The 16637-nt window shown below is 53.0% G+C and overlaps 1 protein-coding gene across 1 annotated transcript; it reads left to right on the top strand.

The window, feature by feature from the left end:
• Positions 1–14939: 14939 nt before the first annotated feature.
• Positions 14940–16344, top strand: SOX3 (SRY-box transcription factor 3). The gene has a single exon (XM_058291442.1). It carries the CDS (start codon positions 14940–14942, stop codon positions 16278–16280), a length of 1341 nt encoding a protein of 446 aa, XP_058147425.1. The 3' UTR covers positions 16281–16344.
• Positions 16345–16637: the final 293 nt, after the last annotated feature.

Raw genomic sequence — 16637 nt, 5'->3', positions numbered from 1 at the left:
GGCCTTCTCCTCATTCAAGGGTCTCTGGGTCTATAAACTATCTCAAGTCAGGGAACTGATTAGGGGCTGTGACTCTCTGTTTCTGTAATTCAAGTTAGACTTTTGTTCACTTGACCTAGAACTCTTCTGCTTATACAGATCAAGTAGGAATTTAGTAGACTGCCAATCTTTTTTACTCCTAGGTACCCCATGATCTATTAGCCAGCACCATAGGTCTCTGATTCAGACTATTTTGAGCACTGTTTTGAGTCTGCTGTCCATTGTGGTAGCCACATCTACCTTGTCTTTGGCAATTAAGTACTGCCACATGGCTTCTGCCAACCTGGGATCGGATGAGCTCCACTGTGTTTAAGGATCCCAGTTCAGTGATAGCCATTCCCAAGATAATATCTGACATACAGAGCAAAGTAACCACAGGCCTTTTCAGGGAAGATGGAGTTAATCTTACAAATTTCTTCCTCACAGTCCTGGTGAAAGGTGTGTCCTCTGGACATTCCAGGGGTGGGTGAGCAGGTCTTTCATGACAGATCCACTCTAACATTCTAATTTCCCAAAGCCTAAAATAGACTATAAATTTTATATGTGTTAAATTTTTTGAACTTAGTAACTGAACCTAATTAAGGTGGTTATATAAGAGAATATCCTCGTTCTTTGGAAATGTACATGGAAGCATTACATGTTGAGGGAATATGATGTGTGCAACCTGCTCTCAAATGTCCAGAAGACAGACACAGATAGATAGAGAGATAGATTAGCTAGTTAGCTAGAAAGACAGACCAATAGATATACAGAAAGAGTGATGGGCTAAAGGTGGCAAACTTTAAAATTGGTGCATTTTAGTATATGGGGGTAGGGGTATATTGGAGTTCTGTGTATGGGTTGTGTGTTATTTTTGCACCTGTCTTGTAAATTTGAAATTATTTCAAAATAAAAAGTTTTTAAAAAAGGACCCCAAAGGTCAAAGACACACAGTCATTTGCAGTGCAGCTTCATCTTAATTCTCATCTTCTGTCCTTCCCCTCTTTGCACTCCAGCCACACTGAATATCTTTTTTTTAAGATTTATTTTATTTCTTTTCCCTTCCCCCCCCCAGTTGTGTGTTCTCTGTGTCCATTTGCTGCGTGTTCTTGTTTTTGTCCACTTCTGTTGTCAGCGGCACGGGAATCTGTATTTCTTTTTGTTGCGTCATCTTGCTGCATCAGTTCTCTGTGTGTGTGGCGCCATTCCTGGGCAGGCTGCACTTCCTTTTGTGCTGGGCGGCTCTCCTTACAGGGCGCACTCCTTGCGCGTGGGGCTCCCCTACGCGGGGGACACCCCTGCGTGGCACGGCACTTCCTGCGCGCATCAGCACTGCGCGTGGGCCAGCTCCACACGGGTCAAGGAGGCCCGGGGTTTGAACCGCGGACCTCCCATGTGGTAAGTGGACACCCCATCCACTGGGCCAAGTCCGCTTCCCCACACTGAATATCTTGTGGCTCCACCAAGATACACCCTTTCCCATCAGGGATTCTGCATATCTTGCTTCATCTCCCTGGAGTTTCCTCTCTGACTCAGGCTGCCTAACCCCACTAATCCTGGAGTGAGTTGAGGCATCACCTCCTCTAGGCAGCCCTATAGGACTTATCTCTCCCCCACCATTCCTTTAGGCTAGGTGTCCCTTTCTACATCCTATACTTGCTTCCATCATACCCTTTCTGGAACAGCCTGTAAGCTCCTTGAGGACATATTCATTTCTGCATCCTCAGTGTCAGGCACATAGTAGGTGTTCAGTAAAAGTGTGTTGAATAAATGAATACATGAACTAAGCACATATGTACTACCTTCATTTCACAGATCTGAAAACTGAGGCTCATATCATTGAAGTGATATATTAAATTGAGCTTGAACCCAGAATATGCTAACTCCAATTTTAATCAGGGCCGGGTCCTGACTCTTAGCCTTAATGGGAAGTCAGAGCTGAGAAATGCTTCAGCCTCTGTATATTACTGTGCGAACTCTTCCTAGTTCTAATCTCCAGTTTTGACATTACTGACTTTATCAGGATAGAATGAACGCCTCTCCTGGAGAGTCCCACAGACTCGCTATACATCCTTAGGGCTAGGAGAATGAGAAGAGATCTGGGATGGCAGTGCCAGACAGATGTGGCTCTGATGCACCCTGGCATCCATGGTTCTACTCATTCTGGGATGTAAAACATCAGGGACTCCAATCAGATCATAGGACTTCTCTTTGCAAATCAGGACTAAGGCACCCCGCTGGGTGGACGCAATCACTGAAGTGCATGGCTAGGCAAGCAGATGGTGTCTTCATCACCAAGGAGAAGCACCCCATCCTCACACAAATGCAGGCCCATGATAGGGCACACCACTCAGCAAAAGATGGCTTTAGGACATCACTTGGCCCTTCTACTCTTCCAACCCCAGAGGCTTTACTCCTGCTTCCACCCACAAGAGACTGAAATGCTTTCCCTTGTGGAAAAAGAACCAGAAACTGGCTTTCCTAGCATGGTTCTGCTGCTACAAGGATTTTCTGCCACAACTCCTGGACCTGATGGCTCTATCCAGTACAAAAGGGGACTGGCCACTTCTGAAAAAAATCAAGGACTACTTCAGCTTTCAGCAGGTTTACTTACTGGTAAAAATGGCATCATATGGGAAGTGGATGTGGCTCTCATGTGATAAGGCCTCTGCCTACCAAATGGGAGGACTCAGGTTTGATCCCTGGGACCTCCTGGAGAAAAAGAAGAAGAGAAAGCATGCCTGCATGGTGAGCCAGTGCTCACGCAGTGAGCCAAGTGCCCGTGTGAGTGCCCACGTGGTGAACCAGTGCCTGCCCAAGTGAGTCACATGCAGCAAGATGAGGACACAATGAAAGAAAGACGAAGGGGAGAGTCAAAGTGAGGTGCAGCAGAGACCAGGAACTGAGCTGGTGCAATTGATAGGGAACCACTTCAGAGGTCCCCAGGATCGAATCCCAGTGAATCCTAGAAAGATGAGAAGACAAAAAGAGAAACACAGAAGATCTCATAGCAAATGGACACAGACAGCAAAAACAGCAGGGTTGGGGAAGGGGAGGGGGAAAAATAAATCTTTTTAAAAAATGGCATCATATGGGGACATTTGAAACCTTCAAATTTTTACAAGGGGAAGGGCACATAGAAATCATCACAATCCAATTCCCTCATTCCACGCAAGGGGCAAATAAGATCCAGAGAAGCGAAAAGGTCTTTTTGTCTAACAAAGTCGCACACAACAAACGAAACCAGGCCCCTTAGGGCAGTGTGGTGGAAAGAACCCATCCATTTGGCAATAGATCAAATCTCAAAATGTTGTCAGTATATGTGTAACATCGACAGGTTGCTAAGATTAAACCGAAAAGATAAAATCTGTAAAGGCCACGTACAGTGTCAGCCTGTAGTAGGTTCTAATGAATGGTCACTATCATTATAATTCCCTGGAACCTTTGGCAAACTCACCTTTGCATTCTTTCATCGACCAAGAGATTAATTTGCACACTGGGAAGAGTGAGAAGTCACAGCCAGTGGATTGGGTGCTGGGTCCTCAGACTGCTTTGCTATGCTCTTCAATGTGAGGCCCACCCGGCAGGGCCAAAGGAAAAAAAATACGGGATTCTTTTGACTCCTAAGTATGAAAGGAGATCAGCATCACTATGAGAAATTAGGGCACACTGCCAGTGAAGCTGATACCAGCACGCATGGTTTACCGATTTAACCTTGACTCTGAGTCAGTGGCAATTTTAGTGTTTCTAATTAGTGTACCTTGAGACCTGGTGATGTTTCTCTCCAGCCCTTCTCTGGGGAAACAACCCAGGAATGGCGGGCTCCCACCCCCTTGCTTCCCATTCGTCACCTTTCATTAAGACATCTGGCCATCAGGGATGGGGTTTTATTTAAACACAGGAAGAAATAGTGACATGCCCTTTAATACAGTATAGTATCAATAACACTGTAGGATATGCAACCTGATGCTATGGTATAAATGCCCTCCACACCAAGGTGCAAGCAAACTGTAGCATGGTGGAAAGAAAACTGGTTAAGGAGTCAGGAGGGGTCCTTTCCGTGTCTGATTTTGCCAACAGTGAACTCCATCATTTTAGACACGTCACTTAACCCCACTGAGCCTATTTCCTTACCTGTTGAAAAAAATAAAAAGTTTGTCCCATCTGTGCTCTCTAACTCACTAGGTTGCTGTGATGATGACGATGATGATGATGACGACGATGATGCTGCCATGACCACCACCCCCACCTCCACCGCCTAACATTTACTGAGTGCTATGGTTACATACCAGGCGCCAAGGTCAGTACTGTATTTACGTAATCTCATTTATTTCCCACAATTGCTTTAAGAGGTACTGCCAATCCCCATTTTCACAGAGGAAACTGAAGCTCAGAGTAGTTAAGCAAATTCTATTAAAGAGCAGTAGGATTTGAACCCAGATTCGGGCTCTTAACCATTCCTCAGTCTGCATTTTATCAGAGCCCTACCTAGTCATTCAGCAAGAATCTTAACTAGGAGTCAATCAAAGGCTCATGCCAAATCTCTTTCTTCAAATGCAATGCCATTTAGCACAGACTAATCACAGAACTATTCTTTATCTGAACTGAAGTCCTTCTTAATTGTTTATCTAAAAAATGATTTTTGTAATTCTCTAAATCATTTTAGCAGCCATGGTGAGGAAAGATAAGACTTTATCTCTGTAGATGATCAGTACTACTTTTTTAAAAAATTCTACTTGGTCAGTTGTGCTTCTTTCTGAAGCCTCGGAGAAAGTATAAAAGTTATGAAATTTGAACAAGACTTCTAATTCACCAGGACTCTGATGCAATCTCTAAAAAGAATACACTTTTGTATTAAGCTCTGAAGGGAAAAAAATTAAACCTCATATTTTAAGCAAAAATAAAAGACTTTAGATCCTTATGACACTAATTGTATATTTTTTAACAGCAGGCATGTCCATGTCTCTATTATAAAGGATATTTTATGTTCTCTCAGAATTAAACACGAGAGGCCCCTCTGTCACAGACCAAAACCTGCATCACCTCAGCGAGTGCTCTCCAGACAGCCTTGACAGAAACAATTTCAAGGGACTGCACCAAATGTGGGAGATGATGACGCAAAATTGGAACCATGGGGTAATTTGCTCATCTTTTTTATTCAAAAGAGGACTTCCTCAAGGACCATGATTCATTCCCTGAATGGCTATGCATAGCCCTGTGATGGATAAGCAAAGCAAGGCACAATTGACCAAGGAGAATAAGAAAAAAGAAAAGTAGTACTGAGCTCCTGAACCAGAGGAATGTTCAGTCCTGTTTGGGGAATAAGAAAGCCAAGGTGAAAACAAGACAACTATTCTTCCACTGAGCTTGCTCTGTGCTAAGGAGAGGGCCAGGTGCTTTTGGCTGTATTATCTCATGTAATCCCCAACTAACCCAGGGACGAAGGCTTGACTGCCTACCTATTGTAGATGAGGAAACTGAGGCTCAGGGAGATAAATAAACTTACCCAAATCATATAGATAGCAAGGGCTCCAACTCAGGTTCAAAGCCAGGTTTACCAGACCAATCCCACCATATTTGCCCACCACAAGATACCATCTCAAAGAGAAAAAGCACAATAAATGATAGGCAAGTGGGGAGTGCTAGGATCAGAATCCTGACCTTCAGGATTTCATGGAAGTCAATTAAAGTCAGTCTAGAGCAAGGCCAGAACTAGGGTGAAGCAAGAGAGGAGCTCAGGGCCCCAAATTTAAGGAGTTGTGCAGGTGGCATCTGCCCTCTCCTAATTCACAGCAAAATTCACTTTATTGAGAAGAAGACATTCATCCTGTGCCAGGTACTGAACTCAACAGAGTACACACCTCTTCTCCTTTAGTCCCCACAAGAACCCTGGTAAATGACTTTTTCCCAGATACTCCCATGGCTCATTACTCACTGAAGGTTTCTGAGAGGCCTTCTCTGGCCTAGCTAAAACAGCACCTTCCTCCACTCTCTAACCTCTTCTCTGTTTCACTTGCCTTCTTATCACTTATAACTGACATCATTCATTCATTGGTTTGTCCATTCATGTTTATTTGTTTCTGTTCCCCGCTAGAATGTAAGTGCCATTAGTCTAAGGACTGCTGTACCCCCAAGGTCTTAAAGAGTGGCTGTGTATGGGAGACTTTCAATTAAAAAGACATTGATTAATGAATGACCTTGCCCAGGTACAAGTGACCCTTGCGCTCTTAACTGCCGGTATCATCCAAGGCCAATGGATTCTGCACGGGGGGATTTCATCTCAAGCACTACCTTGATGTTAAAACTTGCAAACACCCAGGCTCTATCTGATCTCAAATCCTAAAAAACATTTCTTTCTGTTGCCGTCACTTCCAACGCTGCGCTGAAGGTTTCAGGTCTCCTCGAGGGTACTTTTGGTACTCCCCCAAACCTCGCTTCAATTGCCCACATCACAGACTCGAGTCCTACTTTCACAACGAAAGCCAAGTGCTGGAACAAACAGAGCCATAAATACTTGGGAAGCCCTCAATCAGTGTGGAGCCCTTCCAGACTCCTGATGAGTGGCCACACATTGCTGACCCCTGTTCCTAAGCCTTCCCCCTGGGAAGGCAGCAACTCCCCCCTACTTCCTGCAGAAGTCACTCTGGAAAAAGGTACCAGCCCATGCAGTAGTTGTCATAGGAACCCAAGAGAAGGGAGAGTCAAGGGACTTGATTGCCAAGGAAGAATCTCTTCTTCAGGCTGCCAAGGAAATTGTATACGGCAATTCTGTCCTCTTTGGTTAAAAGCTCTCGTAACTCTATTCTGACATTCATTTGAACAAAACAGCAGAGAGGTTAACATTCCAAAGCAAAAAGCAAACAACAATTTCCGTGGTATCCAAAATATGCTAAGAGGTCATCAAGTGGAAGCATCTTCACCATGCTGTCAACAGGAGCAGAAGAAATATTTTGGTACGATTTTTTGTTGTTCTTCTTCAGAAAGACATTGAAGAGCCATCCCAATGGCTCTGCTCTGTCCATCCCTTCTTAAGTTGGCAGGCCATCTCTAAGTTGTTTAAAGGATAAAGGGAATGTCTCTCCTTGGGGCCAGGACCCTAGTTGCTGTGCCATTTTAAAGATCATTCTACTAGTTATTTAAAAACATTTCATTATATTGTAGTGAAAAAATCAATAACTTTCCAATGTATTTTTTAAAGATTTTTATTTATTTATTTCTCCCCCCTCCCTCCATTGTCTGCTCCCTGTGTTCATTTGCTGTGTATTCTTCTGTGTCTGCTTGTATTCTCATTAGGCAGCTCTGGGAACTGATCCTGGGACCTTCCGGAGTGGGAGAGAGGCAATCATTCTCTTGTATGACCTCAGCTCCCTGATCTGCTGCATCTCTTATTATCTCTCCTTTGTGTCTCTTTTTATTGCATCATCTTGCTATGCCAGCTCTCCATGTGGGCCAGCACTCCTGCACAGGACAGCACTCTGCATGGGCCAGCACTACCCACAGGCCAGCTCACCACATGGGCCAGCTTGCCTTCACCAGGAGGCCCTGGGTATGGAACCCTGGACCTCCTATATGGTAGATGGGAGTCCAATTGCTTGAGCCACACCCGCTTCCCCATTGTATTTTAAAAACTGATTCTAAGTCTATTAGACAAGACACAACCCCAAACATTAAACTCCTAGACTGACTCTGAAATGGTACTAACCTTTAGTTGTTCAAGGAATTTATATGGTGATGTAACTTTATTTTGATGTTTCTAGAATATGAATCTGAAGGCTAAGACTCATTGATATTGCTCTATTTTTCTTATATTGTAAATTTATATATGTTGAAGATTCATTTTAGAGCACACCTACAAACTTTTTTTTTCCTCCCAGGTTAGGTAATTTCACCTAAATGGTGAAGACTTAATATACACATTTTAAAAAAATGAATGTATGTCCAATGACACAAAAACGAATGGATTAGCAAATTTCAAAATCCATGTTTTTAAAACACAAAGATGCATAAACCAAATTGTGGTCTAAGGGGCCCAGAAAAATTATCTGGAGATGGTTTTAGCTCTGTGAATAATTACAAACAATACTGAAAGCTGCTCATTTATGTTCCTCCTCTGTCATCACCTCGTCTGGGTCTTTCAATGATGGACTAAGAAATATGGGGGGGGGAAAAACAACAAAGCAGGGTTTTCAATATGGTTTTTCTTCGGGGAACAATAAAAACATTAAACTTTATACATTTAAGTGCCTGTGCACCGAATGGTAGCCCTTTCAGGGGAGTCCAGCTTGGGTTTTGTCTGGGTGGGGAAGGCAGGAGGAAGCCTGTGAATACCCCAGAGTCATTTAAAATATATAGTATTAGCTAATTGATGAGAGGGCTAAAAACAATAGTAAGTAGGCAGCCTGGCTGTGCTCCAGGAGCAGGGCTTTATGGTGAAACCCAGTTTACATTAGAGGCCTGTTTTTCCCCTTTCCTTATATGAAATGAACAGCTGTAATTGAAAAGCAAGGAGCTCCATGGTTTATAGAAATAGGTGTTGTGAAGAGCCTTGGCCGTCTAATTTTCTTCCTATTGCAGGGCAGGCTTCCATTGTCTGTTTTTTAGAGCTAATTTCTTTTCTGATCAAAAGGCCCACGTTGTTGAAAAGGTAGTAATGACTATTCATTTGGCTGAAGCCTCCATTCTCCAGACTGCAAGCTTTATTTAGAAATGGCTATTTCTTTCTAAAAGGAAAAGCTCATTTATGTCCTCTATAATGTCAATTAAAGTAGAATATATTTTAATTATTTATCCTGAGGAGAAACCTTTTAGGAACTTAATTTAGTAGGCCTATGCTATGCAGACATCACAATATGTGACTGTAGAATGATATCTAGGCACATGGGTTTTATTTTATTTCACCACTAATGAATAGTTTATTTGCAACTAATTAACAAGTTAAATCGACACAATTAGTGTCGGATTTCTTTAATAATATAACTAATAAAGAGATAGCCATTGGAACTGGAAAATAAGGTGGGTTGTTGGCATTGTAAAGAAACCATTCCACAATAGGGGCAGTTTTTTGCCCATTAGAACAGGTTATTGGGACGTTCCTTCCGTTGCTTTTACAAATGCAATTGGGTTGTGCCGGGGGAAGAAATATGTCCAGAAACAAGGGGGAGACGGTGTTAATCACACGAACCTTAACCGAGGCTCTGGGTCCCAACCCCGCTACACATACGCGAGAAACGGAATTGGGGTGACGGCGGCCCGGGCGCCCCAAACGCTAGCGCTGCCAGGCCACCCGACAGACCTCGCAGTGTCGCGCCATCTCACTGCCGACCCGCAAGGAATTGGTTCTGCAGGGGGGAAAAGCCACCTCCATTCCTGGCAAGCTGCAGCGCGGCGCCGCGGAACGCGGTCCTCCCGCCACTCTGACGCCAGCGCCCGCTACACGCGGCAGCAAGGACTCCCGGCACGCGGGCGCTCCTGCGTCCGCCGCTGGGCTCGCGGAGCTCGGCGCCGCAGTGGGAGGGCGCGCGCGCGCGGGGCCGTCTGGGCGGCCCTGTGCGAGCCCCGGCGTGTTCCGCCGCTCCCCGCCCGGCCCGTGGGCGGTCGCACGTGGTGCTGCTCTCGTCGCCGCGGTTGTTGGCGACATCAACTTGGGGCGGGAAGGGGCGAGCGGAGCCCTCGCTGAAGATGTTGCCCGCTCAGAATCCGGGGCCCTCTTGAGGCTTTTTCCCACGTTCCGAGCGGAGTGGGGTCTCAGTCCCGCGCCTAGCGCACGGCCTAGCAGAGAACCGGAAAAGAAAAGACACCCCGTGAAGAGAAGCAATCGAACTCCGCGGCTTTCCTCTCTCTGAAAAGAAAACGAAAAGAGAGGAAAAAGAAAAAAAAAAGAAAGAGGAAAGGAAAGAAAAAAAGGCGAGGGAAAAGAACAGCTGAAGGCGACCTTGAGATCTCACGTTTCCTCCCATGCCCAGGATGCTCTCCCCGGGCCCCCCGCCGCCAGTCCGCGCCCCTTGCCTTAGGGGCCGATGAACCTGCCGGACCACACCCGAGCCCCGGAGATTTCCCAGGCGCTTCGCCCCGGGGATCCCCGCCCAGGCCCCGGGCACCCGCACCCCGCGCAGTGTCAAAACGCTTGTGGCATTATGGGGATGTTAAAGAACTCCGGCAAGAATACACACTGATAACGATTTTTACCAGTGTTGTCCCGACTCCGGCCTCCTACAGGCCTCCCCACCTTGGCAGCGAAAGAAGGCAGTAGACCAGGCGACAGGCGCGGTGGGAGGACGGCGCTGGCCGTCGGGGGCAGGGGTGCCATTTGGCAGCCGGAAGAGCGGAGTGGGCTGAGAGTCTCTGGGATGGGGGAGGCAAAGAGACCGTGACCTTGAAGGCCCTCTGGTAGCGTGGCCGGGTCCCATGGCAGAGCCTGCCTGCCTTCAGGGAGATTGGCAGTGTTTGGGTTGTGAGGTCGGCGAGGGGGCGCTGAAGGCAAAGGTTATCAAATTTCTCGTCGTTTCTGGCTGGCTGTTGGGCCCGGCAGTCCTGCCCTAGCGCCGCCTAGGGAAGGGCGAGCTAGTTATTAACACTTTAATACCCTGTGGGTGGAAGGCGTCTCTGCTACCGAACGCCAAGATGTGGGCCAAGGGGACGCCCAGCGTGTCTACCAAGTACAGCTCAGCTGACCAAGTGAAATCCAATTCAGAAACTCGCTCTTAAAAGCACCGCCCCCCCACCCCCCCACCCCCACCCCCCCGTGAGCGGAGAATACAGTTGCATCCCCTACGGAGACTTTATGGTATCTAGAGGACCAGGTCACCACAGAACTCGAAACCCTTAGCAACCTTCCTTCACGGAGCATCAACTGGGTCGTTTGCCACCTGCAGCCGTCAGCCTCGGGTCTTTAGCTCCTTCCCAGACCTGTCAGAATGAGGGTTTCCATTGGAAAGTGGGGGCTGAAGGGGGCTACTATGGGTCGAGGGAGAGGAGGGGTCCTACTCAATATGACAGGAACTGCGAAGTGCTGTCTCTCCCCACCCCCCCGCCCCGCCCCCCGCTGGAGTGTTGGTGGCCGTGCCCTCATTTCTACAGGAGATGGCTCCTACAATAGCCCCAAGCCTCTGATCTCTTGACCAAGACACCCTCCACCGATCTGTTGGCTCTAAATACACAATCTTCCCGGCTGGGAACCAGAGTAAAGAGTCAGGGAATTGTTAGCAAGGAAGAAGTAGGAATACCTTTAGATGCTCAAACGTTTTGCCTCCTAGAAAGCAGAGCGCCTCCGAGGGCTCCAGGATAAGTGGTTTTCATTTCTTCAAAGCCAGACCACCCTGGGCTTGAGAAACCTGAAAAGGGAAGGCTCGGCCATGGCCCGAGGGCCACCGTTGCTGACACTATTGTCAGGCCTCAGCGCGTCTGGGCGAGCCCAAAGACCGCTCATCTCCCCGTACCGACACCGACACCCAAGTTCCCCGATACCACCCAGCACGCTAGGGGCGGCGTGTCTAAGTGTTTGAGTCTTAGGGGCAGGGACCTTGAAAAAGAGCAGGTACTGAGGAGAAATCAACGCGGGTCCCCAGCGCGAGTGATGGAACGGTCCCTCCCTTGCTTTCGCTGCCAGTAGCACAACTGCAAGTACAACTGCCAAGAGGGCAGTTTGCAAACACGTGGCCTTTGGGCGACCAGATTTCTGCAGGCTCGCAGCCGCCGGAAGGCGGAGGGGGGTGTGTGCCCGGGACGCTAGGGCCGGGGCCCCAAGTTTTGATATTACCGGCCCTGTAAGCCTGAGCATTACTTCTGCCTCATTGTCGGGGAGAGCTCGGAGCCCAGGAGGGCGGGAAGGGGAGCTCAGCGTGAAGTTCCCAACCCAAGCCAACAAGCGTCGCTGTTGCCGCGCCCTGGGTCTTGGGAGGCCCGGACCCCGGCCCAGGCAGAGGGAGCCGGAGTTCTCCCGGTATAGCCGTGGAGGGGGTGGTGCGCGTGGTTGGGATCCCCGCCCCAGTCCCTGGACTCCCGGAGCGGCGCTGTGGCTCTCGGAGGCCCCCGCAGGCGAGAGCGCCTCTGAGCGCTCTCTCTTCGCCGGGAGAGGTTGGGAAGACCGGTCCTGGGTCCCGCCGCGACCCTCTGTGATCCTCGTTGAGTGTAGGGTGCACCCGTTGCCTCGCCTCCTCGCAGACCCAGACGAAGGCCCCTTGGGCCGTGGTATCTGCCGCGACACTCCTTTCGGCCCCCAGCAAAGGTCGCGCCCCTCGGCTGGTGCGGGAGCCTGCACTGCTGGTGGGTCCAAGAATGGGAAGGCCCCATCTCCCTCCATCCGCAGCGGCCACCTGGTTTGTCTCTTGAAATGGTAGTTTGTGTTCAGAGAGTTTCCTCGGACGAGTTCCGCGGGGGGCGGGGTGGGGGTGGGAATCGGTGTGGCTCTCGCTTGGGGCTGTGCAGACCACCCCAGAGTCACTGAGCGTGGAGACCGGTATAATCGCGGCCTCGGTGGGCGGCTGGGGCGGGGGGGATGGGAGAGGGTGTCTGATCCTGGTAAAAGGCTGCTGCAGATCTAGCGGGAGGACGTCTGGTGAAAATGAGCTCACCTATGCTGCGCGCTAGGGAAAGGTGATTACGTGATAACGAGCTGCCGCGGGGAGTTGCGCGGGCCCACCACGGCACTCCCTGGGTCTTGGGGGATAGGAAGCCCACAGCGCTGTCACCACAACGGCTTACTTGGGTCCTACAACTTGGAAAGAGTCCTGACATCTGTCAGGCTACTGGACGCCAGGCCGCGCGTCGGTTGGGTAGTTTCCTAAAACGCGCTTCCCTTAGCAACAGCCTCGGGGGCCCAGAAAACCCGAGAGAGGGCATCTGAAGCAGGCGGCGGGAGGGCTGGGGAAGGTGGGTTTGCCTAGGGAAACGTGACTTTCTCAGCCAGTTGGCCAAGAAAACAGGTGAGGGGGGAATGTCCAATCACTGTTTTCTGAGCCATGCCTTCCAGCCTGTGTCTGCGTCAGGGTTGTGTGTACACCCGCACACACGCACACACGACACACACACGCAAAGCACCTTTTCAGGTAGATTACTTCAAATCCTAAATCCCTACACTCATCCAAATGATCGCAGCCCTCCGCTGCAGACGTTTGCTTAGCACCTTTCGGTACTGATGGGCAGCGTAGGGGGCAGGAGCAGGAGCGGTGGCACCTGAAGGGGGTTCGGGACCCAGAATTCCTGGGAAGTGATGCGACTTGGAAGCCGGGATCCTGGCTCCTGCTGTCCACCCGTGACCACCGAAGAGGGCACTGGCCTGCTTTGAGCCCCCAAGCCGCCGCGGCGTACTTTTTAATTCGTGCAAGAGAGAAAGGGAGAAGCGCCGCGTGTGCGGGCATCTGGTATGGCCTCAACTGGCGCTAACGCTCAGGAGTAAGCCTGGGTTTTGTTGTTTGTATATCCCCCACACTTGGGATATAAAGACACCTTCCTTTTGGATGCCCACCTTTCCACGGGGCTGAGAGGCTGAGGTCCCACACCGCTCGGACCCTTTATTTCGGTCTCTGCCACTTGTGCCTGGTGGGTTCTCCTTCCCATCCGTCGCCTCCCGCGGCTCCGGAACTTTCAAACGCGTTGCCACTTGCTTGGGCTAGCGGGGGTGCTTGCCGGGGCGCCCTCTTCCCGCGGCTCGGGTTCCCGCGCCGCTCCTCTTTGGCACAGACAACCCGACATGCGAGGGAGTGTCCCTCTCTGAGTCTCGGGGCCCTGGGCACTCAGGCTGGAGAAACAAGAAAGGGGACGAGGAAGGATGGGATCCGTTAGCAGAGCCTGCTCCCGCGGGAGGTGGCGCGGCTGCGCGCGGAGAGCAGCGCTCAGCGGTCCTGGCAGGTGCGCGGCGGGAGGACCGCCCCAGCTCCGCTCCGGCCAACCCCCCCCCCCCCCATCCCCGAAACTTTTCTTTCACTCGGAAAGGCTCCGTGTTGCCATGAAAACGGATTTTCCAAGGGGCCCGACCCTCCCCCTCGGGAGCATCGGACTGGAAAACCGAAATGGCCAGAGAACAGAGACAAAAAGGGGCCCCTAAGGGGGTGTCGGGAGCGAGAGGGCCGAGGCGGGTTCATCCCCCCACACACACCCACCCCACCCAACCGCGTGCGAGCCTGGACGGAGGGAAGGACCCTACGAGGGCTGACTGCTCGCCCTCCCACCAGCCCCCGGAGAGCCTCCTGGTCCGGTGCGCTCCGCCGACCCAAACCTGTCCCCTGCACCCCGGCACCCGACCCCTGTTCTCGAGGGTCCGCGGCTTCCCGGTGAGGGTCCGGGCAGCCGGCAGCCGATTCTAGGGAGGACTGCTCGGAGCTGCAGCCCAAGGGACCTCCGTGGCTCCTTGCGTCCCCAAACCCGCCTCGGTAGCTGGCGGCCTCGCGGTGCCCAGTGTCCCCAGGGCTGGCAGGAGAGGCGGTCGGACCTCAGCGCACAGAGCGGGAAGCTTTGTGAGCCCGAAGACCGCTCGGCCCTGGCGGGGCTGCTAAGTTGTTTTCCGAACCCGGCGGGTCCCCCTCTGCCCCCAGCCACCGCCCCCAGTCCTGCTTGCGCCCACTCCCCCCACCCCCCACGCGTCCCTCCTCCGGTTTCGTTCTTTCAAACTTTCTGAGACCCGAACTGGTGGTCTCTGAGCGGGTCTCCGGGACTCCCGCCTGCTGAATAACTCTCATCACGTCACGGGGGCCCAAGAGGGGTGTGGGGGTGAACGAAAGGGCTCCCCGAACTTTTTTTTTTCCCAGCGGGGCCGGTCAGGGGCTACATGGTGATTGGCCAGGGCGCGTCACTACGAGTCTGTCAATCAGCGGGCCCCCCCACGGCGAGGGGGCGGACCTAGCCCCTGCCCCGGGTGGGGTGTGTGGGGGGTGGAATCCGAGCAGGTATATAAGATGTCCGGCAAGAGCCGGGTAGCCAAGCAGCGGATGCGAGCGGCTCGAGGCGGCGCATCAGGTGCGAGCCGCCTGCGGGTGCCTGCCGACTGGGCGCGAGACACTGCCACAAGCCGGCCCTTCCCGCCGTACCCGCTGGCCCAGCGGCCCCCCAGCGCCTCTCCGACGGAGTCCCCCGGCCTTTTCACCGTGGCCGCCCCCGCTCCGGGAGCGCCCTCTCCTCCCTCCACGCTGGCGCACCTCCTTCCCGCGCCGGCCATGTACAGCCTGTTGGAGACTGAACTCAAGAACCCCGTGGGGCCCCCCAACCCGGCTGCGGGCGCGGGCGGCTCGGCGGCCCCGGGCGGCGCAGGCAAGAGCGGCGCGAACGCGGGCGGCGGTGGCGCGAACGCAGGCGGCGGCAGCGGCGGCGGCGCGAGCGGCGGCAGCGGCAGCGACCAGGATCGAGTGAAACGACCCATGAACGCCTTCATGGTGTGGTCCCGCGGGCAGCGGCGCAAGATGGCCCTGGAGAACCCCAAGATGCACAACTCGGAGATCAGCAAGCGCCTGGGCGCCGACTGGAAACTGCTAACCGACGCCGAGAAGCGGCCGTTCATCGACGAGGCCAAGAGGCTGCGCGCCGTGCATATGAAGGAGTACCCGGACTACAAGTACCGGCCCCGCCGCAAGACCAAGACGCTGCTCAAGAAGGACAAGTACTCGCTGCCCGGGGGCCTGCTGCCCCCCGGCGCCGCCGCCGCCGCCGCCGCGGCCGCCGCGGCCGCCGCCGCCGCCAGCAGCCCGGTGGGCGTGGGCCAGCGCCTGGAGACGTACGCGCACGTGAACGGCTGGGCCAACGGCGCGTACTCGCTGGTGCAGGAGCAGCTGGGCTACGCGCAGCCCCCGGGCATGAGCAGCCCGCCGCCGCCGCCCGCGCTGCCGCAGATGCACCGCTACGACATGGCCGGCCTGCAGTACAGCCCCATGATGCCGCCCGGCGCCCAGAGCTACATGAACGCCGCCGCCGCGGCCGCCGCCGCCTCGGGCTACGGGGGCATGGCGTCCTCGGCAGCCGCCGCCGCCGCCTACGGGCAGCAGCCCGCCGCCGCCACGGCCGCCGCCGCCGCTGCCGCCGCCGCCGCCATGAGCCTGGGCCCCATGGGCTCGGTGGTTAAGTCGGAGCCCAGCTCGCCGCCGCCCGCCATCGCGTCGCACTCGCAGCGCGCGTGCCTCGGCGACCTGCGCGACATGATCAGCATGTACCTGCCGCCCGGCGGGGACGCGGCCGATGCCGCCTCGCCGCTGCCCGGCGGCCGCCTGCACGGCGTGCACCAGCACTACCAGGGCGCGGGGACTGCCGTCAACGGTACGGTGCCGCTGACCCACATCTGAGTCGCCGGGACCCCCGCCCCCTCCCCCCCTCCCCTCCGAACTGGGACGCCTGGTGTTTAGTTTGCCCGGGACTGTGGCCTTGTTGCGAGGGCGGGGAGGGCAGAAAGTTTTGGCCGTAGCTGTCGGGTTTGGTACGCCAGCAGAAAGCAAGTCCGGGGCGGCGGAAACGGGACTTGCTGGAGCGGGCCTGCCCTCCCTCCCCCTTTGTAGGCTGGGAACCGCTGTGCTGTTGGCCAAGAAAAGGCAGCCCCCTCCTCCTCCTCCTCCTGCTCCTCCTCCTCTTCCTCCTCTTCCTCCTCTTCCTCCTCCTCCTCCTTCTCTTCCTCCTCTTCCTCCTCCTCCTCCTGGATTCCGGGG

Source organism: Dasypus novemcinctus, chromosome X (genome assembly GCF_030445035.2).
Source record: "Dasypus novemcinctus isolate mDasNov1 chromosome X, mDasNov1.1.hap2, whole genome shotgun sequence".
In the NCBI taxonomy this organism is placed as follows: Eukaryota; Metazoa; Chordata; class Mammalia; order Cingulata; family Dasypodidae; genus Dasypus; species Dasypus novemcinctus.
The sequence above is the reverse complement of the archived record's forward strand: the minus strand, read 5'-3'. Positions and strand labels throughout refer to the sequence as shown.

Bases quoted from the DNA above. Each gene is read 5' to 3' on its own strand.
- SOX3 (XM_058291442.1), top strand. From the start codon at position 14,940: ATGCGAGCGGCTCGAGGCGGCGCATCAGGTGCGAGCCGCCTGCGGGTG.